This window comes from Phyllostomus hastatus, unplaced genomic scaffold, assembly GCF_019186645.2.
Source record: "Phyllostomus hastatus isolate PE091 unplaced genomic scaffold, TTU_PhHast_1.1 phas_contig_254, whole genome shotgun sequence".
Classification (NCBI taxonomy): domain Eukaryota; kingdom Metazoa; phylum Chordata; class Mammalia; order Chiroptera; family Phyllostomidae; genus Phyllostomus; species Phyllostomus hastatus.
In genome coordinates, this window is record NW_025333810.1 from 7,905,312 (window position 1) to 7,931,847 (window position 26,536).

The 26,536-nt window shown below is 39.0% G+C and overlaps 1 protein-coding gene across 3 annotated transcripts in view; it reads right to left on the reverse strand.

Annotated features, from left to right (window-relative positions):
* Positions 1-26,536, reverse strand: part of EPB41L4A (erythrocyte membrane protein band 4.1 like 4A) — a 249,755-nt gene that overhangs the window by 10,773 nt on the left and 212,446 nt on the right. For 2 of the 3 annotated variants that reach the window (XM_045837932.1, XM_045837931.1), the window contains 3 exons: positions 26,392-26,439; positions 25,110-25,187; positions 13,868-13,987 (listed from right to left, as the gene is read on the reverse strand). In XM_045837932.1, coding sequence (XP_045693888.1) covers positions 13,868-13,987; positions 25,110-25,187; positions 26,392-26,439 — 246 coding nt within the window. The remainder of the gene's footprint in view (positions 1-13,867; positions 13,988-25,109; positions 25,188-26,391; positions 26,440-26,536) is intronic. The other variant, XM_045837933.1, reaches the window with a different exon arrangement.

A 26,536-nucleotide genomic window follows, 5' to 3' on the forward strand; every position in this document is an offset into this window, starting at 1 on the left:
TGGGGACACAATCCCAGTGTGGTGTGGGGAGGTGAAGCTCAAAAGGCAACAGTTTCACAGGGCTTAGGAGGATGAGATCAGAGTATGAGGTGTGGATAAAATGAAATTTACAGTGCAAAAAAGGGACCAGAAGTCTGCATGGGGTTTTCCTGAAGCGGTTGCTGAGAACATTCGGGGCACTGTGTACATTCGCACAGTGCAACCGTGAGACCGAACAGGGAGCAGCTGCAGCAGGACCGGAAGATGACAGAGGCAGGGAGTGTGAAGTGGCAGGAGACAAAGTTCTGCTGCAGCCACACGTGGAGAAACATGCTGAGCACTGTGTGCATCCAACTGAGACTCCAGAAAGGCCAGGCTTTCGGAGTAAGGATCAAGCCTAAAGAAAAGAACACATCCTCGGATAACGACAAAATCTAAAGGCGTAAAAAATAAGCTCAACAGGCTCCAACAGTATTTTAGCTGCCTGCCAGAACACCATTTGACACTCTATAAAGGAAGAGAATATAATCCAAACCTACAAACACTGTCATCTAAAACTTCCAGCATCTAATAAAAAATTACTGTACATGAAGAGAGACAAGAAAATAGAACTATAATCTAGACAAAAATATGGACATAACAGATGAAAAATCTTAGCAGAGAAATGCAACATATTAAAAAAACAAAACTAAAATTCTAGAACAGGAAAGTATAACATTCATAAGTGAGTTAACAGTAGACTGTACTGTACAGGAGAGAAAGGTGGTTGATGGAGTTCAAAATAGGTCAACAAAACAATCAAAACTGGAAAAAAGGAGAAAAAAATTTAAATATATTGTATTGATTATAATATTAGAGTTGTTCTAATTCTTCCCCTTTTGTTCTCCTTCACCCAGTATCCTCCTTCTTTCCACACCCCCACCCTTCTTAGTTCAAGTCCTTGTGTCCTACATATAAGTTCTTTGGCTTCTCCATTTCCTATACTATTCTTAACCTCCCCCTGTCTATTTTGTACCTACCAATTATACTTCTTAATCCCTCTACCTTTTCCTACATTCTCCCCCTTCCCCCACCCAGCTGATAACCCTCAAAATGGTCTCCCTATCTAGGATTCCATTCCTGTTCTTGTTTGCTTAAGTTTGCTTTTTTAGATTCAGTTGTAGATAGCTGTGAATTTGTTGCCATTTTAATGCTCATAATTTTGATTTTCTTTTTCTTAAATAAGTCCGTTTAACATTTCATGTAATAAGGGCTTGGTGATGATGAACTCTTTTAGCTTTACCTTGTCTGGAAAGCACTTTATCTGCCCTTTCATTTTAAATGATAGCTTTGCTGGAGAGAGTAATCTTGATTGTAGGTCCTTGCTTTTCATCACTTTGAATACTTCTTGCCAGTCTCTTCTTCCCTGTAAGGTTTCTTTTGAGAAATCAGCTGATAGTCTGATGGGAACTCCTTTGTAGGTAACTCTCTGCTTGTCTCTTGCTGCTTTTAAGATTCTCTCTTTGTCTTTAACCTTTGTCATTTTAATTGTGATGTGCCCTGCTGTGGTACTCTTTGGGTTCAACATGTTTGGGACTCTCTGTGCTTCCTGGACTTGTATGTCTATTCCTTCACAAAATTAGGGAAGTTCTCTTTCATTATTTTTTCAAATAAGTTTTCAATTTCTTTCTCTTTCTATTTTCCTTCTGGCATCCCTATGATTCAGATGTTGGTACATTTGGAGATGTCCCAGAGGCTTCTTATACTATCCTTGTTTTTTTATTTGTTTGTTTTTAATTCTTGTTTCTTCTTGCTGTTCTGGTTGAATGTGTATTTTTTCTTTATGTTCCAAATCATTGATTTGAATCCCAGCTTCCTCCTCTTCACTGATGGTTCCCTACAGATTTTTCTTTATTTCACTTAGGGTAAACTTCATCTTCTGTTACGCTATTGCCATACTCAATGAATTCTTTGAGCATCTGGATGACTAGTGTTTTGAACTCTGCATCTGGTAGGTTGGTTATCTCCATTTTGTTTAGTTATTTTTCTGGAGTTTTGTTCTATTCTTTCATTGAGGTCATATGTCTTTGTCTCTTCAATTTGGCAGCCTCCCTGTGTTTGTTTCTACTTATTAGGTAGAGCTGCTTTGACTTCTTGTCTTAGTAGCATGGCCTATTATAGAAAAGCCTTCTGTGATTTGTATGGCGCAGGGCCTTAAGTAATCACCAGGGTTGGGCAACCTGCTTCACTACTTTGTGGGTCTGTGTGGAAGGAAGGCTTGGGGAGGGGACTGTGCTTTTGCCTGGCTTCTGGAGTTCTGCCTTGCACTCGCCCGGTTTCCAATCATTTCACCCACTCCAAGTATGTGACTGACACCTTTCCAGCTGTTGCTCTGGTGGTGAATCCCAGAGTGGGAGGATTTGCATATGTTCTAAACCATGCAGGCCCTTTAAGGGGAGTCTCCTGAAAATCTGGCAGTTTCTTCCATTGCCCCAACCACCCACGGGTTTTTATAGCCAGAAGTTATGGGGATTTATCTTCCTGCTGCTAGAACCCTGGGCTTTACAGTTTGGCCTGGGGCAGGAATCACTCACCATCAAGGTATCCTCCCCAATTTTTATCTACCACACATGAATGTGGGACCTTTCATTCTGCTGCCACCTCTCCATGCCACACTGTGTCTCCTCACCTCACTGCCTGTCTCCACGACCCGCTCCTCCTACCCATCTGGATGACTGTGGCTTCTTTAAATTCTTGGTTGTCAGACTTCCATACAGTTAGATTTTCTGACAGTTCTGGGTGTTATTTGTTTGGAGGTTTAGGTGTAATTCTCTGTGTGGTAGTGTGAGGAGGCAAAGTGTGTCTACCTATGCCTCCATCTTGATTGGAAGTTAGAAAACAAATTTTGAAAATGAAAAGAACCTCAGTTTCTTCTGAGACAACAGCCAATCATCTAACATGTATAATGTTAGTTACCCCCAGGGAGAGGAAGAGAGAATAGGTCAGAGAAAAGAGTAGAAAAATAATGGCCAAAGATTTATTAAATTTGGTGGAAAATATCAAATTATAGAAACAAACAAAAAAGGTAAATATAAAGAAAACCATAGTCAAATACCTAAAAACTAAAGATTAAAAAATCATAAAAGCCACTAATGGAAATAAAGAGACAAATTCCATACTGTGCACAGATGACAAAGTCTGCCTTCTTATCAAAAATGACAGAGATCAGAAGACAACATAGAAATCTCTTTAAAGTGTGAAAGGAAGACTCTCAGTACAGAATTCTATAGCTAGTGAAAAAAATACATCTGTTATAAACAAGGGCAAAATGATGACTTTTTATATAATACACAACTGAATTTATCATATGCAGACTTATACTACAAGAAATGCTGATAGAAGGAAAATGGAATATCAAATCTAGAGGAAGAAATAGAGCATGCTGGTAAAAGTAAATATGTGGGTAACTGTATTCATTTAGGACTGTTGCTGTTCCACACAAGTTTTTCATCCTGCAGGGGTGTCCAACCTGCAGCCTGCGGGCCACATGTAACCCCAGGATGGCTATGATTGCAGCTCAACTCAAAATCGTAAATTTACTTAAAACCTTGTTTTTGCTCATCAGTTTTTGTTAGTGTTTGTGTATTTAATGCGTGGCCCAAGGCAACTCTTCTTCTTCCAGTGTGGCCCCAAAACACCAAAAGGATGGATACCCCTGCTTACAGTTCTACAGATCCAAAATCTGACCGATTTTAGTCACTGGACTAAAATCAAGTTGTCGCATTCCTTTCTAGAGGCTCCAGGTGTGGATCCATTCCCTTGCCTCTTCCAAGATTTGGATGCTGCCTTTTTTCCTTGGCTCCTGGCCCCATCCTCCATCTGCGACACTAAGCTAAGTTCTTCTCACACTCAATCATTTTTTTTTAATTAATTTATTTATTTTTAGAGAGGGAAAGGAGGGAGATAGAGAGAGAGAGAGAAACATCAATGTGTGGTTGCTGGGGGTTATGGCCTGCAACCCAGGAATGTACCCTGGCTGGGAATCGAACCTGGGACACTTTGGTTCCCAGCCCGTGCTCAATCCACTGAGCTACGCCAGCCAGGGCTCACACTCAATCATTCTGACTTCCTCTTCTGCCCTTTCTTCCACTTCTACAACTCTTTGTGATTATTTTGATCATACTCGGATAATTCAGGACAATCTCCCTGACAGAAAGTCAACTAATTAACAATCTTAACTAGATCTGCAAACTTAATTCCCCTTTGCCATCTAACAAAATATTCACAAGTTATGGAGATTAAGACATGGACATATCTAGGGGGCTATTTTTCTGCCCACCATGTGAACAATAAATTTTTTCTCTTTTCTTGATTTCTTTTTAAAATAACTTACTGTTTTAGCAAAGATAATAACATTCCCATGTGGGGCTACTAACATGCAAAACTAAAATGTATAAAATAGAATAAAGAACAAAGAGAGGGAATAAATGGAGTTATATTTTTCCAAGATTTACAAATTTTACATAAAATATTATATTAATCCTAAACAGGCTGTGATAAATTAAGGAATCATACTGTAAGCCATGGAAAAAGCACTAAATAATTTTTTAAAGTATCAGTAAGCTGTCAGTAGAAAAAGTGTAATAGGATGCCAAAAACTATTCAATTAACAAAAAATATAGTAGGAGGAAACAACCAACAAAAAATAGATACAATAAATAGGAAAAGAGAGCTAGATGGTAAACTTAAGCCCCCAAATATTAATTGTAAATATACTAATTATATATTTACATTAATTGTAAATATACTAATCATTCCATTTAATAGGTAGAGATTGTCAGACTGAATTGAAAAACAAGACCAACTATATGCTGTTTACAAGAGATAGTCATTAAATATAAAGACATACTCAGGTTTAAACTAAAAGGACTAAAAGGATAAACCATGCAAAGAGTGAGCATGAGAAAGATACAATGGATGTGTGTGTGTGTGTATGGGGCTGTGTGTGTGTAGTGGGCATAGAGAAAAATACAAGAATAAAGAGGACATTTTTAAAGGATCAGTTCATTAGGAAGATCACACACACACACACACACACACACACACACACACACAAATATGTATGTACCTAATAGAGTTTCAAAAGAACTTGAAGCAAAAACCAACAGAACTAAAAAGTAAAACAGACAAATCCACAATTATTGGAAAATTTAACATCCCTCTCAATGACTGAAAACTAGACAAAGAAATCAGAAAAGACAGGTGATCACAACAGGATCAGCTATTTAGATCTACTCAGCATTTACAGATGACACCCAGTGACTGAGCAGGCTCATTCTTTTCAGGCCGAGCAGATCACTCACCATGGAAAACCATGTGCTAAGTGTTAAAACAAGTCTCAATAACTATCAAAGCATTAAAATCTGAGATTTTTATAAACCACAATAGAATTAAATTTAAAATAAACAGTAATGAGATATCTAGCAAATCTCCAAATATTTGGAATTAAACAACACCCGCTAAAAAAATCCACTGTCAAAAAAAAAAAATAACAGGAGAAATTTAAAAATATTTTGAACTGCAAGACAATGAAAATAATGCTTGTCAAATATGTGAGATATATTCACCCTGGCTGGGTAGCTCAGATGATGAGAGTGTCATCCTGATATGCCAAGGTGGTGGGGGTTTGATCTTGGTCAGGGCCCATACTAGAAACAACCAATGAGTACCTAAAGAAGTGGAGCAACAAATCAGTCTCAGTCTCAATCCTTCTCTCTCTCTCTGTCTCTCCCTCCCTCGCCCATTTCCTCTCTCTCTAAAGTCAATTAATAAAAGAAAATATGTTAACTCTCTTTTGAAAAGAGATTTAATGAGTGTCCCCTTAGGAAGATGAAAAAAGAAGAATGAATAAGAGACAATATAGAGGGAAGAAAGTAATAAAGAATGGAAATCAATAAAATAGATAAAAGAAAACAGAGTTTTCTTCTCTTTGCTGAAGAAAACTTCAACAAAACCCAAAATCAGTTCTCTGAAAAGATAGATTAAGAAAAAGTAAAGATAAAACACAAATTATCAAAATCAGGAACAAAAGATAATATCACAACAGATAGTAAAAGGATACTAAAATTTATTATGAACAAAATTTTACTAGCAGATTTGACAATGAAGATAAAAATATCAAAAATGCCTTTAAAAACACATTACTGTAGCATACACATAACAAGTAGAAAATACAAATAGCCAAATAACTTTAAAAAATTGGGTTTGTATATTATAATTTCCCACAAGGAAAATTTCAGGCCGAGGCGGTTTAACTTGTGAATTATATATAAGGAAGAAATGATGATAATTTGATATTAACTTTTCAGAAAATTGAGGGAAAAGAACAGTTCCCAAATAATTTTAAGCAACAAAGACAACCAGTATGACAAGTCACTACAAGAAAATTACAGACCAATATTTCTGTACAATATGACAGAAATCCTTAACAAAACAGTATCAAAAAGAATCCAGCAATATGCACAAAGGATAATACATCAGGACCAAAAGGAGCTTATCCTAGGAATGCAAGGCTGTATAAATTACAACCTTGCAAAACTGAATCAATGCAACTCCTCCACTGAACAAAAAAGAAAATCCATATACAATCACCTCAGCAGACACAGAAAAAGCTTATGCCAAAATTCAAAACTCATTCATGAAAATGAATACTCTCAACAAACTAGGATGGAAGGAATCTTCCTCAGTCTCACAGCTAACTAGACTTAATGTGACACATTGAAAGCCAAGAATATCATTCTTACCACCTCTATTCAGCACTGTACCTTAACACTATACTAGAGGATGGAGCCAGTACACTAAGGGAGAAAATAGAAATAAAAGGCAAAACAATGAAAGATAAGAGATAGCAGTCTGTGTTCACAAACAATATGATCATAAATGTAAAATAGTAAAAAGTTCTAAAAAAGTACCCCCCAAAAGCAAGCTACTAGAATAAGTCAATTTAACAAGGTTGCCAGATAACAAGATACAACATCATTATTTAAAAAATAATTTGTTGTATATACTATGAGACAATTGGAAAATAAAAATTTTAAATGTACAATTCAATACCATTGAAACTGTTAGATATTTAGGATTAAATTTAACAAAATAAGTGTAGTAACTCCATTGAAAACTATGAAGCATTGCTAAAAGAAGTTAAAGACAGATAAATGGACGGGTAAAATTAAATTTCTCAAAATGTATCTACAGATTCAATATAATTCTAATCTATAGTCTATAGTCCTTTTTGAGTGAAAACTAACAAGTTGATTCAAAACTTAAATAGAACTGCAAAGGACCTCAAACAGCTAAAAGAACCTTGAAAAAGAAAAAGGAAAACCTGGAAAATTTGCACTGCCTGATTCTAGTCTCATTATAAAGCTACAGTAACCGAGACAACATGATGGTTCCGGGAGAGATGAACGGGTCAATGAAACAAAATTGGCCCCTATATACACAGTCAAAATGATTTTCAAGGAGGGTCCTGAGGCATTTCAGTGAGTGGGACTGAAATAACCAGATAAACACATGCAAAACACTTCTAAATACCTACCTCTACTTCACACATGCAGAAAAATTAATTCTAGGTAGATCACACACCAAAATATAAGAGCAAATCTATAACGCTGCTAGAAAAAGATATGAGATTATCTCTGTGACTGTGGTGGGAGGAAATATTCCTTAAGATACAAAAGGGCTTCACTAGGATGGAAAAAATGATACACTGGTTTTCATCCAAATTTGAAATGTATGTTCATCAAAAAGGGGTGAAATGAGGTGACAGGATGAAGAAGTACTAATTAGTAGCTAACAAATAGACATGGGGATATAAGGTAAACCATATGGAAATAGTCACAGTATTGTAATAACTATCTATGGTGCCAGGTGGGCATTCAAATTATCAGAGGGAACACTCTGTAACCTATATGAATGTCTATCTGCTGTGCTGTACATCTAAAACTAATGTAAAATAGCGTTGAATGCAAAAATGAATCTATAATCAGCTCAAAGCTGAAAAAATAAAAATGAATACAATAAACAAAAGACCCACTCAAGGATAAGAATATGAGAAAGCAAACTTGAGCCAGAAGAAAGTATTTCTAAAGAACCCTAAAAATAAATAATGAAACGACAACCCATCTGGACCTCTTTCAAGATGATGGCATAGGCAGACATGGCTCACCTCTTTGCACAACCACATCAAAATTACACTAAGATATAAAACAACAATCATTCAGAACCATCAGAAATTGAGTTTAATGGAAGTCTGACAACTATGGAATTAAAAGACTACCGCATCTATCCAGAATGGTAGGAGGAGCACAGACTCTGTAGAACAGGTTGGTCCCACACCCAAGTGTGGTGCATAAAAATTTGGGAGAGATACCTCAGGAGCAAGGAGTCCCAGCCCCACACCAGTGACCCCAACCTAGGGTTCCAGTGCCAGGAAGATAAGTCCCCACAACCTCTGGCTGTAAAAACCAACAGGGTTTGAGTCAGTAGAAGAAACTCTTGGAGCCCCAAACAGTTCCTCTTAAAGAACCCACACATGGATTCACCTACTCAGGCTCACTCCCTCTGAGCTCCAGCACCAGGATAGCAGCTTGAAAGGCACCAAGGGTAAACAGAGAGAAACTGTAGTGTCTGGCATCAAGGAGAGCAGAGGACATTGCCCCTTTTCTAAACCCTCCCCACACAAAGTCAGTAAGCTGGACACATCTGAGAATCCATCAACCTGGCTAACACTGTTGGACCCCCTTTGGAGATCCCCAGAGACTCTGCCCCAACCAACTTACAGGCCCACCCAAGCTGCTTCTCCATATGAATGGCTGGTCTTGGCTCATGTTTCACAACCTCCTAAATCATATCAAAAAAGCAACAGCTGGCTTCAGTGAAGCCCAAGCCAGGCACTAGCAGCAGCCAGCTTAGATTCACAGCTTGGCTTCACCTGGGAATCTCCAAGCCCAGTGCAGGTAGCAGCCGTCTCAGATTGCTTCATAGCCCAGGCAGGGTGACCCCAGGCAAAACACGGGGCCGGGGGGTGATCTTGGCCTGCACTACCCAGGAAATACCAGGGCCAGTGAACACAGTGGACAGTTACAAACCATGTCAGAGCACTACCATTCTGACCCTGCACCGCTGATCCTCCATGGAGGGCTGACGTTGGTGGTCAGTGGTCACAGCCAGTCCTTGCAGTTGACTGGCATGGGTAAATGCCTCCAATTGATCTGCCAACAGCAATCAAGGCTCAACTACAAGAGGACAGTATACTCAGCTGACATGAGGAATGTACCTAGAATACCCAGCTTGGATGACAGGGAAGGCTGTGCCAAGAACCCTACAGGACACCTATTACATTAAGCCATGGAGTCAAAGCAGCTCTACCTAACGCGTAGAAATAAACACAGGGAGGCTACCAAAATAAGGAGACAAAGAAATATGGCCCAAATGAAAGAACAGATCAAAATTTCAGAAAAAGAGCTAAACAAAATGGACATAAGCAATCTATCAAATGCAGAGTTCAAAACACTGGTTATAAGGATGCTCAAGGAACTTTGTGAGGACTTGGACTGCATTAAAAAGACCCAGTCAGAAACAAAGAATTCACTAATTGAAATAAAGGACAATTTATAGGGAAACAACAGTAGAGTGGATAAAGACAAGAATCAAATCAATGATTTGAAACATAAGGAACCAATGAAACAACCAATCAGAACAAAAAGAAAAAAGAGTCCAAAAAAATGAGGATAGTGCAAACAGCCGCTGGGACAACTTCAAGCATTTCAACATTTGCATCATATGGGTGTCAGAAGGAGAACAGAAAGAGCAAGAAATTGAAAATCTATTTGAAAAAATAGTGAAGGAAAACTCCCTAGTTTGGTGAAGGAAATAGACATGCAAGTCCAGGAAGCACAGAGTTCCAAGTAAGACGGATGCAAAGAGGCCCACACGAAGACACATCATAATTAAAATGCCAAGGGTTAACGATAAAGAGAATCTTAAAAGCATCAAGAGAAAAGAAGTTAGTTACTGAGAGAGGAGTTTCCATAGGACTGTCAGCTGGTTTCCCTAAACTTTGCAGGCCAGAAGGGACTGGCAAGAAATATTCAAAGTCATGAAAAGCAGAGACCTAAAGCCAAGACTGCTCTACCCAGCAAAGATATCATTTAGAATCAAAGTGCAAATAAAGAGCTTCCCAGACCAAAAAACAAACAAACAAACAAAAAAAAACTAAAGGAGTTCATCATCACCAAGTCATTATTATATGAAAGGTTAAAGGGACTTATTTAAGAAAAAGATCAAAACTATGAACAATAAAATGGCAATAAGTACAAATATATCAACAATTGAATCTAAAAAACAAACTAAGCAAACAAGAACAGAGATAGAATCATGGATAAGGAGAGCATTTTGATGTTTGCCAGATGGGAAGGCAGTGGGGGAGAATGGGTAAAGAGGTGAGGGGATTAAGAAGTACAAATAGGTAGTTACAGAATAGTCACATGGATATAAAGTACAGTACAGGAAATTCAGTAGCCAAAGAAGTTACACACATGACCCACGGACATGAGCAATGTTGGGAGGATTGCCTGAAGGAGTGGGGTGCTGGGTGGAGGGCAACAAATGGGGAAAAATCAGGACAACTGTAATAGCATAATCAATAAAATATAATTTAAAAAAGAAAACCCAACTAAAAATGTGCAAAAACTTGAAAAGACACAATAAAAATTAAGACTTATGAACAAGCAACAAGCACAGGAAAATGTGTTTAACATAATTAGTCATCAGAAAAACTGTAATTAAAACCACAATACAATACCACTTCAAACTTATCAGACTAGCTAAAATTAACAAGACAGACAAAACCAAATATTGGCAAATAGGGCACAACTGGAACTCTCATACATTGCTAGTTGGGATATAAAATTTTTGGAAATCATTTTGGTAGTTTCTTATAAAATTAAATATGCAAATATTTTCTAACCCAGCAATTCCACTCCCAGGTATTTACCCAAGGTAAAATATGACATACTCCACAGATACCCTTGTAAGGAATGTCTACACCAGCTTTTAACACAACAGCAAAACTGGAAACATTCCAAATGTCTTTCAAGAGGAGAATGAATAAACAAATTGTAGTATATCCATACAATGGATTATTAATCAAAAATTTTAAATAAGCACTGACAGACACAACATGCAAAAATATGTTGAGTGAAAAAAGCCAGATTTTAAAAGAGCACATATTACATAATTGCATATATATGAGGTTCAGTAGGAGAGAAACACTAATCTCTAGTGGTGAAAACCAGGACAGTGGTCGCCTATGGAGCATCCCCATGACTAGAAGGAACATGAGGGAACGCTTTTATTCTATATTTTGATTGGCATGATGGATACACTCTGTTAACATTTGTCAAAATTCATTGAATTGTACATTTAAGATGAGAACATTTCATTGTATATAAATTTCACCTCAAATTACTGTCAGTTAAAAAAATGTTTATTCCTTAGGCTGCTAAATAAATCTCAGGTCACTCCATTAAAATGATTAAATTACCAGGCCCATTTACAAATATTGGGTTGGCCAAAAGGTCCGTTTAGTTTTTTTCCATTTTTTCTGTAAAATAAAGACAGTTTTCATTTTCACCAATAACTTTATTGATTTGGATATTTTGAGTATGTCAGTTGTCTTTCACATGGTAAAATACTAATTGTTCCTGATCTGACTGCTATCAACTTCAACTGGTCTACTTGACCATAAAGCCCCAGCCAGTGAGAAATCTCTGGCATGAAACTTCACAAACCACTTTTGACATGTTCAGTCAGAGCACCTTCTCCATACACTGCACAAATTCTTTTTCTGCATTTCAGCTGAGTTTTTACCTTTCTTGAAATACTAAAGCATAATAAGCTGAAAATTTTCTGATTTTCTTCCATCTTCAATATTAAAATGGCACACAAAAATTCACCCATTTTGGTCACACTGATATGACAGCTGTCACAATACAATCCAACAAAATTGTTTCAAATGAAGTTAAAGACAACTAAGCGCTATTAGAGCCATCTTACTGAAAAAAACAAATGACCCTTTTGGCCAATCCAGTATTTGCCCTATAATACAACTACATTATAGTAACTATAATACTTAACAATATTGGATTATTTGGCTTATCAATTTTATTTATATAGTTTCACTTATTTAGTATTGCTTCTAGTAATGTATTTTGGCTTCTTAAAAATCTATCTATAGAATTTTTCCTAATTTTATTTTCCTTTTCCCTTTTTAATACATGAGATTTGTTATCTGTATTTAATTAAATTTAGAGTGCTTTAGAAATGTTTAGAAAAACTAAATGTTATTTTAAGATTTACTATGAAGTCATGAAACGTTGTGTTACAAGTCCCACATAGAAGATTCCACATGGTTACCATCGATTCACCCATGACTGTGCTGAGAGTTGATCTTGGGTTTCTGTGCCTTTTTGTTAGACTGTCTTCAGTGAGCTCATGACTGGTCCAGATCTAAGCCTCTCTTTTTTAATGGAGTTGCAAAGAGATAGTACACAGGACAAAGGAGGCTTTTAAACTTCTGCTTTAAATTGAACGTTTTAAACAGGTTTCAGAACAAAAACATTGTGGAGTAATGAATAAATCTATAAGAGTATACAGCAGGTCTCCAAATAACACCCACTCCTTATAATGTTGATGAGGTGCTGTAGGAACTCGACTCTTTATATCAATTAGCCTACGAAAAAATTGGTCAGTTAAACATTGTTTTGCTTAAAGTCACAGAACCTATTGACAATATTAAGTGAAAACCTACTATACACTGCTTCGCGTACTTGCAAATTTCCTATCACAAAAGAAACAGCTATCACTCCTTCTGTGGCACTACAGATAAAAAAATACTTATAATTAAAAAGTAAGCATCTAAGACAGAAGCATCCCTTGGAGCCACGCAGGGTTCTGGAGTACACCCTGCGAAGTGCCCCTCTGGCCTCTGTTAACCTGAGCTGGAACCCTTCTGCTTGGCTCCCTCAGAGCTCCCACCTACCTACAGCTTGTCTCTAACTCCACTCTCCAGCACCCTGCCTCGGCCCTGTCTGAGACTCTAATCCTTCCTTCCACTAGTAAGCAATGCCACACACCTAACTACCCAGGGCCACAAAGGGATGGGTAGTTACTACCAGCTCACTTTAAGAAGGCAGGCTTTGGGAAATGGGGTTGGGAGTGAAGAGTCTAAATCTGGACAATGCATGCATTTAAAAAAACTCACATAAACTTTGTCAGCTCAGAAGGAAATTAATTTGGGGGACTGGTAACCTTATTGTTATGGGGTAATTGTGCTCACATGTAGCATTGCCTAGCAACAGAAAGAGCAGGCAAATCCCAACATTAGGGTGTAATGAATCACTCCCTGACTGCTGCTCACAAATGGTAATTTGATGGGAAGATATTCACATCTCATTCAACCTGGAACAAGACTTGAGAGAATTCTGCAGACTCCAACTGACAGGAGCAGCAGGTATTTCACCAACAAGGGCTCCAGAACAAAGGAAACTATTCCTACTTTTCCAGTTGAATGTATGCTTTTGTTAATAAACCAAAACACAATTTTGATAGGCTTGGTTTTTTTGGATGACATTTTGGTTTGACTGTGCTCCAACTTCTACAGTTTCAGACATAGTTAATGAATGTCGCAAACATAAGAAGGTAAGTATGACAGATAAACGACAGGATAATCACGGCTGAACTCACTCACATTGGAAGGCTTCAAAGAGACAGCCCAGTCTGCCCTAGAATCCACATGCTACTTCAAGCTCAGTGTTTTTGAATCAAGGTATAAAAAGAGTCCACATACGAGCGAGATCTGTGTCTGGATCGCCTGTTGTTGGGGTCAGCCTGGGTTTTTTCCTTTTGTCTCCTCAATACAGCTTCCCACTGAGGCGCTGAATCGACCATGTCGTTCTCCTGCCGTATTCTGAAAAGAAGGACCATTCGTCTCAAGTTAGTGTGCACCATGCGGCGCTTTGTTTTTCGGTTCATCCTGAAGTGGCTTTCACATGACATTAAGAAATTAGCAAGTAAGTTATTCAGAAGTTATTAAGAAGTGAAAAGTTATCTTAAAAAGCAATTTCATTATCATCACTCAAAGCTAAGAATGTGTTAAACGGGTTAATATATCCATAAGTATACACCTACATATATACACTGATGTATACATATACATTATAATTTTTATACATAAATATGTAAGCATATAATTAGTTACTTTCAGACTTCTATCTTTGGCTTAAAATTTTCCTGGAAGACAATGTGTCAAACAAAAAAATCACTTAAAATATATTTAAGGTTTTTAAGAATATTTTTATTATTCAATCACAGTTGACATCCAATATTATATTAATGTCAGGGGTAAAGCATAGTGGTTAGACATTTATGTAATTTACAAAGCGGTTCCCCCAGTAAGTCTGGTATCCACTTGACATGTAACATATTCAAGTTTAGATTAAAGAAAACCATAATGTCTCCTATACAATCTTAAATCATAAAACAAAAGTTTCTTAAAACATGTTAACCAAGACAGCAATAAATACTTTTATGTTAAAATACTCTTTAAAAATGTTACTAATTGTCAAGATTTTCATGGATAATAGTTGCCAAACATAATTCCCATTTTTGAAGATAGAGAACTGGAAGTGTGAAAAATTAACCATGGTGTCATCATGCATTAGCAGCTGAGCAGGCACAGAGCACTCCTCCAGCTACGGCTGCTCCCAGGCTGAAGAGGGAGTGAGGGGTGACCACACAGGTGGCCAAGGCCAGGCAGGACATGTAAATGAGGGACCAGGACATCCAGGGCAAAATCCGTAGCAGGATGGAACTGGGAGCATAGGCACCCACCGAGTGAGATCATAAGACAATGTTACCAAACCTTATTTTTTAAAAGATTACCTACAAATCTGAATTTTTAAACTGACTCTTTCAATTTTAAGTAATAGCAACCCATTCTGTACATAAGTGTACCACATGGACCTAAGGAAACCCACCCAGGGACCACACTGAAGAAGTTTTGGACTCCGCGATACCATCTTTTCAGTACCAAGGGTGAGGTGCCGTAGGAAAGAGGAGAAGCAAGTGCTTGATTAACATGCAGACACTGTCTGGGATGCACTGCAACAATGCTGTGAAACTACAAGCATGCCTTGCAAAAATTAAACACCTGTTGTTTGAATATTTAACTTTTAATTTATGTAAATCCTTCAGGAAACTGCTCCAGCGTGTTCATTTCACACACTGGGACTCCCAGGGTGTGGGAGAGACGCTCCAAACTGCAAGGTAATCATCCCAGAACTGTGACCATGTGAGCACAGATGCTTCAGAATAGAAATGAAGGGAAGAGGTATTTTCTCACTGAACAGATATCTTTTGGTTGCCCTGTGACAGCACTTCGTATTGACTGTGGCGTGGATTCACGGATTTGCTTATAAATGCAAATCAGTAGATGGGGGCAAATATTCATTTCACAGATAACAGAGATAATGTAAGACAAATTCAAGTTAAAAAGAACAGTAGATTGTGAGGAAGAAATCATTTAAGCTCCTCTAGATTAAAGAGAAATTGTGTTAAGTGAAAAATTATCTGTAACACACTTCAAGCTTTTGAACTGTATATATGTCCTTGCTAAAGCTTTCATTTCTAACAGGCTCTCTGAAAATGAGCAGGATGCAGTCACGGCAAGTTTCACAGATTCAAGAACACAGTTCTGGTTCTCATGGCAGGTACAGGGAAAATTAAAGTTCAATATGTGCTGCCACAGATCTTAATGTTAGAAGTATCTGAAGAAAAATAAGAGCAGGTAAACTACTTGAGATCATAATTATTAACTATGCTTTGAAACACTGCCATTTGAAAATGCTATGGGTGTGTATACATAATCATACCTAACGTATTTTCACAGCCAGAACTTATACCTCAAACGATCCTTTCTGCATTATGTGAGAGCCTGGTGGGGAAGCAGTCCTGGCCACTCTCAGGACCCAGGGGTTTGAAGTTAGAGAGACACAGTCAGTAGGGAAGTATCTCCTCTTCCACTGGAACCCACACCTCAAATTGCCTGGGGACGGACATAAAACCCAGGCCTCCTAACTGCGGAGGCTTCCATTCTGAACTAAATCGCTGCATAGTCATAGGCAGGACTAAACTTTATAATGTTAATTTTTTTGTAAACTCAGGAAATTAGCATTTTTAAATATTTTTGAGAGGTGAAGCCCCTGAGCAAGGCTGAGGCCTTACTTTGGCAAACATACTTTTCCGAGGGGACAGACACTTAAAAGGAAGCAGCCCTGGCTGGTGTAGCTCCATGGATTCAGTGCTAGCCTGCGAACCAAAGGGTTGCCAGTGTGATTCCCAGTCTAGGGCACATGCCTGGGTTGCAGGTCAGGTCCCCAGTATGGGGTGCACAACAGGCAACCACACACTGATGTTTCTCTCCCTTTCTTTCTCCCTCCATTTCCCCCTCTAAACATAAATACAATCTTTAAGAAAATTAATTAATTAAAAAAATAAAAGGAAGCACAGTGTATGCTCATTATTGTGGAATTCAACTGGCTACCTTCATACTCAGACTTTACCGCGATGAAAAGAAAAATAAAACTCCTGAAACACGAGCCCACAGCGTTCCTGTACCTCACTGGTAATAAGAAGTAGATGTCAGAAGGAATTTCAGACAATGGCATGTCCCTTTGACTTTTTTCTAAAGTCTGAAATGAGGGAAGTGACACCCTGCCAGGTAATATCCTTGTGACCCACATGTCTCAAAGACAGATGCCCTCTACTGGTGACACTGTTTCATAAATATTCTAACAAGGTGCATTAAAAATGTAAGGCTCATTGGAGAGTCACAACAGAAGCACATTTTCCTGAGTAATGGTGGTGTGGCTGCCTCAGTCTGTAATGAAGTTTGAAATTACACCCTTACAAAAGGACTCTGGTTAATGGGGCTTCATTACAAGGATGAACGTGTCATTTCTTCCATCAATGAACTGCTCCAGAAAATACAGGTGCTACGTGGAGCTAGCTCTAAAAGCAAGAATATTTTAACGCATGGTCCTTAAGAGCAGAAATTGACTACTTTATTTATGCATAAGTGAATAAAGAAATTTTTAAATGTAAAAGACGTTTCCTATCATGCTTCTGCCTTGTCAAGTCTCATCTATCCTTAGGTGTGGGGTGTGCAAGTACTGTTTTTTTGCTCCTTTCCTGCTATATTTTAATTATGATGAATTGATTTACACTAAAATAGTGACTTTTAAAAAATCACGCCTAGCTGGAGTGGCCCAGTGGATTGAGCTCCAGCCTGCAAACCAAGGGTCACCAGTTCGATTCCTAGTGTAAGGCACATACATGCCTGACTTGTGGGCCAGGTCCGAGGTAGGGGGCACATGAGATGTAATCACACATTGATGTTTCTCTCCATCTCTCTAAAAATAAATAAATAAATTTTAAAATAAAATAAAACTTTCATTTAAAAAAGTCAAAATGTGCTCTTACATGACAAATAGGAAAGTCTCAAGGGGGAAAAACAGGTATTGCAATTTACATTTGGAATAGATTCATTTTTAAATGTTGCATTTAAAGTGAACCTCAAAAATGCTAAATGTTTCTTTCCTGTAACCTCAGATGCAATAACTCTAAATTTATCATATTTAGTCTATTTCTTTATCTGTAACTATGGAGTGTTAATAGTTGGGTTAGGGAGCCTTATCATAACAAGGCTTTTGTTTTTTAATGTACAAAGAAGAGGGTCGCTTCCAAACAGAACATATGTCCATGATGTCTCAGAACTGGAGAATTCTAATATATTTCTCCCATGTCTCACCAAAGTTCAATACCCTACTTTTCCAGACCATGCATGCAATTGAGATTGTAACTGCATGTGACACTTAATTAAAGTTTGCAAAAGGTTTGAAGATGAAATGCCATATATAATGGTTTGAGAACAAGAATGAAGATAATGACTATTCCTAGATTCTTCTTTCCTGTCTTCCCAATTACAGTTCTGCCTCTTCTGCAGAATTCTTCACATTAGATGAATTCTTACACAAACCCCCATGGGCTTCACTTTGCTTTCTACTTTGCCCAGGCAATTTTGTTCCTAATAGGGCCTCCCTTTACACCAGTTCTTAATTCACTACTCATTCACCGAGATAAAGACAACATTTACAGCTGAACCTGAGACATTACAAAGCAAAGGTATAATGAAGCTTCAAGAAGAGAGGAGTTACTACATGCTACTCCCAAGTTCTGCTTGGTCCTATCTCTGCTGTTATCTGGGCCGATGGCTCATGTTCTTTGGTCCAGTCTCAGTTTTTTATCTACCTACTCATTGCAAAGATCCTTTCTATCCCAAAAACGCTCTGTTTCTCTATTTTGTTGTATTTCAAGCCAGTTAGACGCATTGAGACAAACCACTACTCTTCCTATACAGCACAGCTTTCCAACAATTGCTTTATATAGCTGCTCCATTGCTAGCATTAAGTCCACAGGTCCCAGCTGATGGTACACTTGTGTTTCTTATCAACTGCACTCATTTTTGGATCACCTGCTATAAACCAATCTCATTTTTTTTCTTTAGTACTTTTTCTTCCCTAGGGAAATTTATGTGGGTTCCAGGCATCTGTCAACATACTCCCTTAAGACCAGCAAGCAAAAAATTCATTTGCTTTCCCCAACCTTCCCTCATTACCAATAACTTATTCGTATTTGCTCTTAAATGTGCTTCTGTCTCTTCCACTTACTGCTTATGCTCTCTACAAAATGAGCTACTTTTCATGTGCAATTTCTTTTTCAAACTCTCCCTCTGTTTTCCTAATTCTTCAAGCTGCCCACACTCAATAATCTGATGTCATTCTTTAGTTGCTGCAGCTTTGCATTTCCACAGTCATCTCTGTCAACTTTGATGATGCTCTGGAAGTCCTAGATCATCCACATCAAATGTCTAAATTTTGATATAACTTATTAAACTGGAAATCAGAAACACCTGCAACCTGCAGCATGGTGAACACTCTGTTTCCACTGGCTTTGTATGAGCTGCTCTCTCCATACCTGCAGTTTCTATCTACCTGTGTGCGGCCTCTACCTAAATCAGAAACAGGGCAGGAGGGAAGGTGAGCGGGGAAACAGTTACCACTTGTCGGGCTCTCTGGACAAAATGCCCCACTGGTTTAAGCTTGCTATCCTCCAAAACGCACTCCCCCACCCCACCTGCCCAGGGCACAGGGACAACCAAGTTCTTTTTTTAACCACTCCACAAAATCCTACCAAAAATCATGCCCTACTTAGATGTACCGCCTCTGTTAGTTGCTGGGCCATGGAAGACATGTTCCACAAAAGACCTTGTGGAACATATTTAAAATATTTAAAACCATCTTAATCCATTATTCAGATACAGATTCTAAAAGACATCTAAAAGGCAGGAAGAAACTAACAACATTTGTGGCAGAAAAGATGCATGTTAGCAACATCCCCTTTGTTAAAGGGAGCTGGGCCCTGTGCTGCAGACACGCAGGGACTCCAGATAACAGGGAGCAGTGAGGACAGACTGCTCTCATTAATCTAATGGCAGCAGCCTATGTGGGCACTTTCTACTTTTCAAACCACATCTGTTATCTCCTGGATATTTACAAACCCCTTGTGAGGAAGACAGAACAGGTATTATTCCACTTTGCATGTGAGAAAACTAAGATTCAGAGGGTAAGATAAACCAGCTCCTGGCCATGGAGTTCTCGAAAGCCGGGTCAAATTCATAACACAGGCTCCCGAATGCTTTGTTCTGTGCTCTACAGCACCTACAGGTGCACACACACAGCCTCACAAACATAATTCATGTGGCCCAAACGGTCCCCTGTTGCAAATTTACTCTAGTCCTGCTCCCACCCCAGGCTTCTCTCGTCTCTTCTACTCTGTTACTCCTCGCCTTGCTCCAGAGTTGCTTACGCTGAAAACACCAGACTACTTCTCCTGTCACCGCCCCTCCACCCCCTCCACTTCAAATCTCCCACTTCAAAATGCAAAAAGCCTAGCCACACATCAAAGCTAATGACTGGGTAATCCACGGATTCTCCCTGGTGAACACTCAAAGGACTGCTGATTCTCATCAATAGCACGGAGGATGTTTTGCAGGCTGGTATCTTTGAATGTGAAGGATATTTTATTAAGCTCAAGGTATTTTCAGGGAAAGCTGGTTTGTGAAAGGTTTCCCTCTGGTAAGTCTACTTCCTAGGTTCTCCCTCAACATACACCCTGGGCAAGTCAAGAGCATGGCCCATAGGCTCCAGCCTCCAGAGACAAGCTGGCTGACCCTTCTGATCTCAGGCACAAGGTTCAAAATTCTAACTAGTGGAAATGAATGCAATCTAATACAATCTAATATTTACACAGATCATTAACTTCATACTGCCTTGCATTTAGTAGGTTCCCAATTTGATGAATTTAATTGAACCAGTTGTTTTACAAATCAGTATAGCAAAGTAATCTCTAATGAAAATTTAAGCATTTTAATTTTTAATCCTACCAGTAAATTGAAATACCAATTTCATTTCCCAATATCAATCAGTTCCTTCACTATTTATATAATGACCACTACATAACTTTTGGGGGTTCACACAGACACCCTCTTAAGAATCTGATAAAAACAAGACCCTATCACCAAAAAATATATACTTAGAAACACAGAGAATTTTACATACAATTTCATGGGGTTAAGAGGTCCCTAAGACCTACCCATGATTCAGAGGATAAAAATGACTGGTCTGAAAATACAAATGTATAAAAGTAGGGAAGGTGGGAGAATGGAAGACAGGACAAAAAGGAACATGGAAAAGGCTGGGAAAGGGGTGAGGGGAGGCGGGACAGGCACTCCAAAATCAGACACTGAACTGTGCAGCGCTGTACCCCAAAGTGCGCTCACCTCTCAGATTTCATTTCATCTTTACAGTAATTCATTCAACCAAAAAGTTATTATTACACCCCACTTTAAAGTAAGAAAACTACAATTTAAATTGGTTAAGAAAGATGCCTAAGGTCAAGTACTAGTGCATGATGGAACCAAGCCCTTGACCCACATCCTTGAGGTTTTTTGACACACCACTGGCTCCTAAGCATCAGAGAAGACAGAAGAAAGGACATAACAGAGAGAAAGAAACTAAGAAAATAAAGACAAAGGAACTGGGTATGGAAAAATAATGTGGTAGAAAGATTAAAAAGGGAAGAAAGAGAATAGAGATAAGATGAAAATGTAAGCAGCAGACAGTAAGGGGGAAATAAGGGCTTTCTGTCATCTTTGACGTTATAACAAGAAACTGCCTTCCAACTTCCAGCAGTTATAAAAAGGAAGAAAAACTCTGTTCTCAAACCTCAAAACCTAGAAAATTATAGGATACTCATTCAGATCATAAAAATATCAAAGAAAGAAAAACTAAAGTAGGAAAGGGTAAATAAAGACATAAACAAACCCTCTCCGCTCCCCTCCCCACCCAAAAAAAGGAGGCTGAGGCCTTCTGATGTTTCAGGCAACCGTGTGGCATGGGACCCTACAGTTAATGTGGAGGTGGCAAGAGTGCCCTTATACATTTGCCTGCTCTGGGCCCACAGGTGAGAAAGGAGGTTATATTGTCCTAAAACTGAAACAAAATAAGCATCCTTGTTTCTGTCCTGGCTGGTATAGCTCAGTGGGTTGAATACCGGCCTGCAAACTAAAGCATTGCGGGTTCAATTCCCAGGCAGGTCCCCAGTTGCGGTTCGCTACAGGCAACCACGCATTAATGTTTTTCTCCCTCTCTTTCACCCTCCCTTCCCCTCTCTCAAAATGAATAAATAAAATCTTTGGAAAAAAAAAAAAGAATCCTTGTTTCTAACATTAGCCTTTCAGAGTGATAGAGATTATGACCTTTTTCTTAAAGGTTGTTAGAAGCCACAACCACTGCTTTAGATAAAGATGATTTGTAAACATTCTTTTATTAATTTTTGTTTCTCCTCACCTAAATGAGAGGTGTTTAAATTGTTATCCATGGGAATGACAAAGCAGCTTAAGCTCTAATGGGTAAGACTTTGAGGAAAAACAAAAAAACAAAAAAACAAAAAAAAAAACCCAGTATCTCCATAGAGTATCCAAAACCTAACAGGAAACACTTCCTATGTTTAAAAAAGAAAATCCAGCAACAAGTGGCAAAGCGAACAACATCCCAAGACCGTACACCATCTCCGGAAAGTAAACCTGACTGTCCCGAGTCCTACTGGACACAACATGGGCTTCAAAACAGAGACTGAAAAGCAAATCTGCAGTCTTTGCCCCTCTGGCCAGGCTACGGTTCCCAAGGGGAGACAGGAAGGCAGGGTGTGTCTGGGGCAGGCTCTGGTTTGGAAAGGAAGAAGGCATCTGGGGCTGAATCTTGAGACCTTGCTAGCAGAGAGTAGAACAGCAGCACGTTCAAGACACAGTCTGCCTCACTTCAAGGTGAGCAGAGTCCTTTAACGAAAGCACAAAGGACTCTGTGGAGAGCTTGGCTAAGTCACACTGTTTCTGGGATAAGGAGGGACAGATAGAGTTGAGATTTATCCTCTTCCCCAAAAACGGAGTTGTTTGCACAAGTAGGAAGTCAGACATCAGGAGACAACCTCCATCACAGACAGAAGAAATATTAGGACCACTAGCAGGGATGCAGTTTATATATTCAGACCTACACATCCTGATGTAGAACAAATAGGTTGTGGCAAAATTTGAAAGGCTATTCATGGGATGGAGGGGTTAGTGGAAGCATAGAATGATGGGTAAGTGGCACCTGCAGGCAGCCTGTGTTTGCAGCCTCTCCTGCATACTCACTGTCACCTGCTGCGCCAGAATCTCCAGGAGTGGTGATTGGGACTGAAAGACGTGTTTCTTCCTCTGCCCACTTTTTGCTATGACCCTGAGATCTACACTCATCTTCTACAGACACAGGCAACTTATGAAACCCTGGAGCAGTACTTCTGCAGGTAAAATGTGTTTGAAAGCCTTTGTGTCAGAGTGTTTTGAAAAGGAATTTCTCATTAATAGCCTTACACAGCATATTAGCATTTAAATATTCAGAACCACTATCATTCTAAAATACACTACTTACCCAATAAAAGAATTCCAATCTAAAAAAATGTGCATGGAATGGAGTGAGGGAGAAACTCTTGAGGGAGAAACACCTATAAGTAATACTGAAGCTCGTAAAAGATCAGTAATGAGCTCTTTAAGAATTTGTTGGCAACCTTTAAATAGTGTTTCATTTCAAACAGCAAATGTCACCATGAGTGCTTTTGGTCCCAACAGACACCATTTTTAAACAGGTCACCTTCTGAGAAGTTGAGACTACAGCGCATCTATGAACACAACTTTAAAATACACCAAGCATAACAGAAATATATTTGTTAAGATACTGGCTTGATCAGTAAGTATAAATGTAGGGGGAGTGGGGGACAGTGTAGAGAGGGTGAGATTTTTTTGCTTTGCTGTGTGCTGTTCGTGAAGATTCTGAATTTTAGCACAGGAAAAAGGCACCCTCAGGGAGAGGTGCCCTCCACCCTTGGGTTTCTACAGGTGAAGAAAATGAAATTATTTCCTTGAGAAGAGCCTCAGAACCACTGAGACCTCACCTCTTTCTGGTGTGATTCTAGCCCCTAAGAAGGTTGCACAGAGAAAGCTTTCCCAAGAAAACGATCCAGTCTCACAATGCTGTCTGGGCTTTTACTGCACAGGCTTTGTAGTTGGAGAGGGAGGCTGATTCAATGTGTGCCAAGCATAAGGGCTCCAAATACTAAAGAAGAACCTTGGAGATTATCTCATCCAACTTCCTCATTTTACAGAAGATAAAAAGATGACCCAGAAAAGCAAAAGTAACCGGGCCAGAGTTCCACATCAGGTGAGAATGGGTTTCTAACAGTAGCACTACTGACACATTTTTGGACCAGACACTTCTTTGTTGTGGGGGGCTGTCCTGTGCACTGCAGGATGTTTGGCAGCATCCTGGCCAGTAGCAACCCCCCACCCAACTGTGACATCAAAAAGTGTCTCAAAACATGGCCCAATATCCTCAGGGAGTGGAGGGGGGGGATAAAATGGCCTGTAGTTGAGAACCAGCACTGGGTCAGAAACTGGTACAACCAGCAACCAAATCCCTCTCACTTTGAACCTGGTATTCTTTCACTATGTCAACCCCAGAGTGTTTCAAATAAACATCTGGAACCAGGGAGAACAGATTAATGCATTAATCCATCACTAATATTAATTACATGTCAAATGATGTTATTAAAAAGCTCTTAAAAATGAGTCTTAAAGATATGAACAAACTGCATTTCCCCACCTAATGGTATGTGCCCAACATAAATATAAACACACATTTGCATTTATATTTACATGAGGCTGAAACTATGGAATCTATAAAACAATGAGTCCCTCATTTTTGGTTGGGCAAAATAGAATCACGTCATGTTACAAGATACCTCAGGGAGAAATTCCTCTACTAACAGTAAAATTTCTTACCACCCTAGACCAACTTACTACATGTTGTACCTAATCATAAATCAATGTTTTTCTTAATTAACAAGAAGGAACCTCACTGGCAAGTTCTTTAATCATCTTATTATAAAGATAAGGATCTCAGTTCATGCCCTGAATGGTGTGGCTCAGTTGCTTGAGGGTCACCCTGCAGAGTGAAAGGTCACCGGTTTGATTCCCAGTCAGGGCACATGCCTGGGTTATGGGCTCAGTCCCCTATTGGGGCATGTGAGAGAGGCAACCAACTGATGCTTTTCTTACATACTGATGTTTCTCTCCCTCTCTTTCTCTCTTCCTTCTCCTATCTCTAAAAATAAATAAATAAAATCTTAAAAAAAAGAAAGAAACGAAACTCAGTTCAAAGAGGTAAGGTTTCCTAAAACAGTGCTTCGGGATCAGGCCAGATTGCTTCTTAAACACTGACAAAACGATCAGGCTTAAAAACACACAGGACACCCAGCTTCTACCACCAGCAGCAGCCCCTGAGTTGGAGTCCCAGTTAACTGTAACGTTCTAACATTACCTGTTTCTCTTTTTCCGGTGTTCTCTATTAGAATTTTCTGATTCACTACCACTGCTTGTGTTACAGCGTGAGCGTGACCTGAAGACAAAATAAAAGCAAAAGGAAAAACCCTCATTTAAGACAAAAGAAAAATTTTAGAACGGTTCATGTTGGTTCTCTGGAATTAATTCTATAGTAAAATTACTAATCCAAAAATAAATTTTATCCCTTCCCCATTGTGTTTCTCAATTCAGTCATACATTTAAATGAGTCTAAAGAAATGTGAAAGTAGATTAAGGAAAATGGCACTAAGCTCCCAGAAAGGACCACAGAACCAAGCACTTGCAACAGAAATCTGACATGCACAGCTCTATGCCCCTCTGGCACACTACGTATGGACTCGGAGTCCTGCCAGACCTCCACCCTTCACGGAGAGAGCAGAGTTTATTTCCCATGCCCTTGAATAGTGCTCATCCTGTGACTGATTTTACTAAAAGAATGAGGTGGAAGGGATACTCTGCCTGTGCTGGGACTATCTCCTAACAGGGCCAGTAGCTCCTGCTTCCTCCCAGACACCATCTAAAATAGCCTAGGCTAGCCAGTAGAGAGACCATGGATTCTGCCAAGACACCAGATATGAAAAATGCAGCCTCGGCCACCATCTAACTGAAGCTTCATCTGAGACTAGCCAGACTAACTAAAGAACTTCCTGTTCAATCAACAGAATGATAAGAGATCTATATGGTTATTGTTGCTTTAAAATACACCAAGTTTGCCCTGGCCGAGTAGCTCAGCATCTTCCCAATATGCCAAGGTTGCAGGTTCAATCCCTGGTCAGGGCACATACCAGAATCAACCAATGAATTCATAAATAAGTGGAATGACAAATCTCCCCCCCGCCCACCAATCCACATACCTCTCTTCCTTCCTCTCTCCCTCCTTCCCCTCTATAAAATAAATAAAAATAAAGTAAATAAAATAAAATACACCAGGTTCTGGAGTGTTTTTAACACAACAATAGATAAGTGAGACAGCTCATGCGAGATGCAGGTCCTCTGAAGAGCAAGAAAAAAAGAGAAATTGCTAAGGATGCTACAGAATAGAAGACTGAGAACCAGTTAAAGTCAATTTGAAAGTTAAAAAACAAATTTACCATACTCTTAAAGCAGTCACTAATAAAACACACCAAAAAAGTCCCCACTCTTGCCTCAGTTCTGAGCTGTGCTAATCTGCTAATCCTTCCTCCCTCTCCCAGACCCTCCTTCCCATTTGGAGTGTTTTGTTTTGTTTTGTTTTGTTTTACCTCCTCCTTTGCTTTAGATCTGAGTCTTCACCACTGTTATGGGCTTTCCTATGGAAAACAAATAAATGAAGACATTAAAGAAAATAGAAAATTATCAATTGGCTAAGGAAAGCACACCAAAATGAGTTTTACTTCACTTAATGTG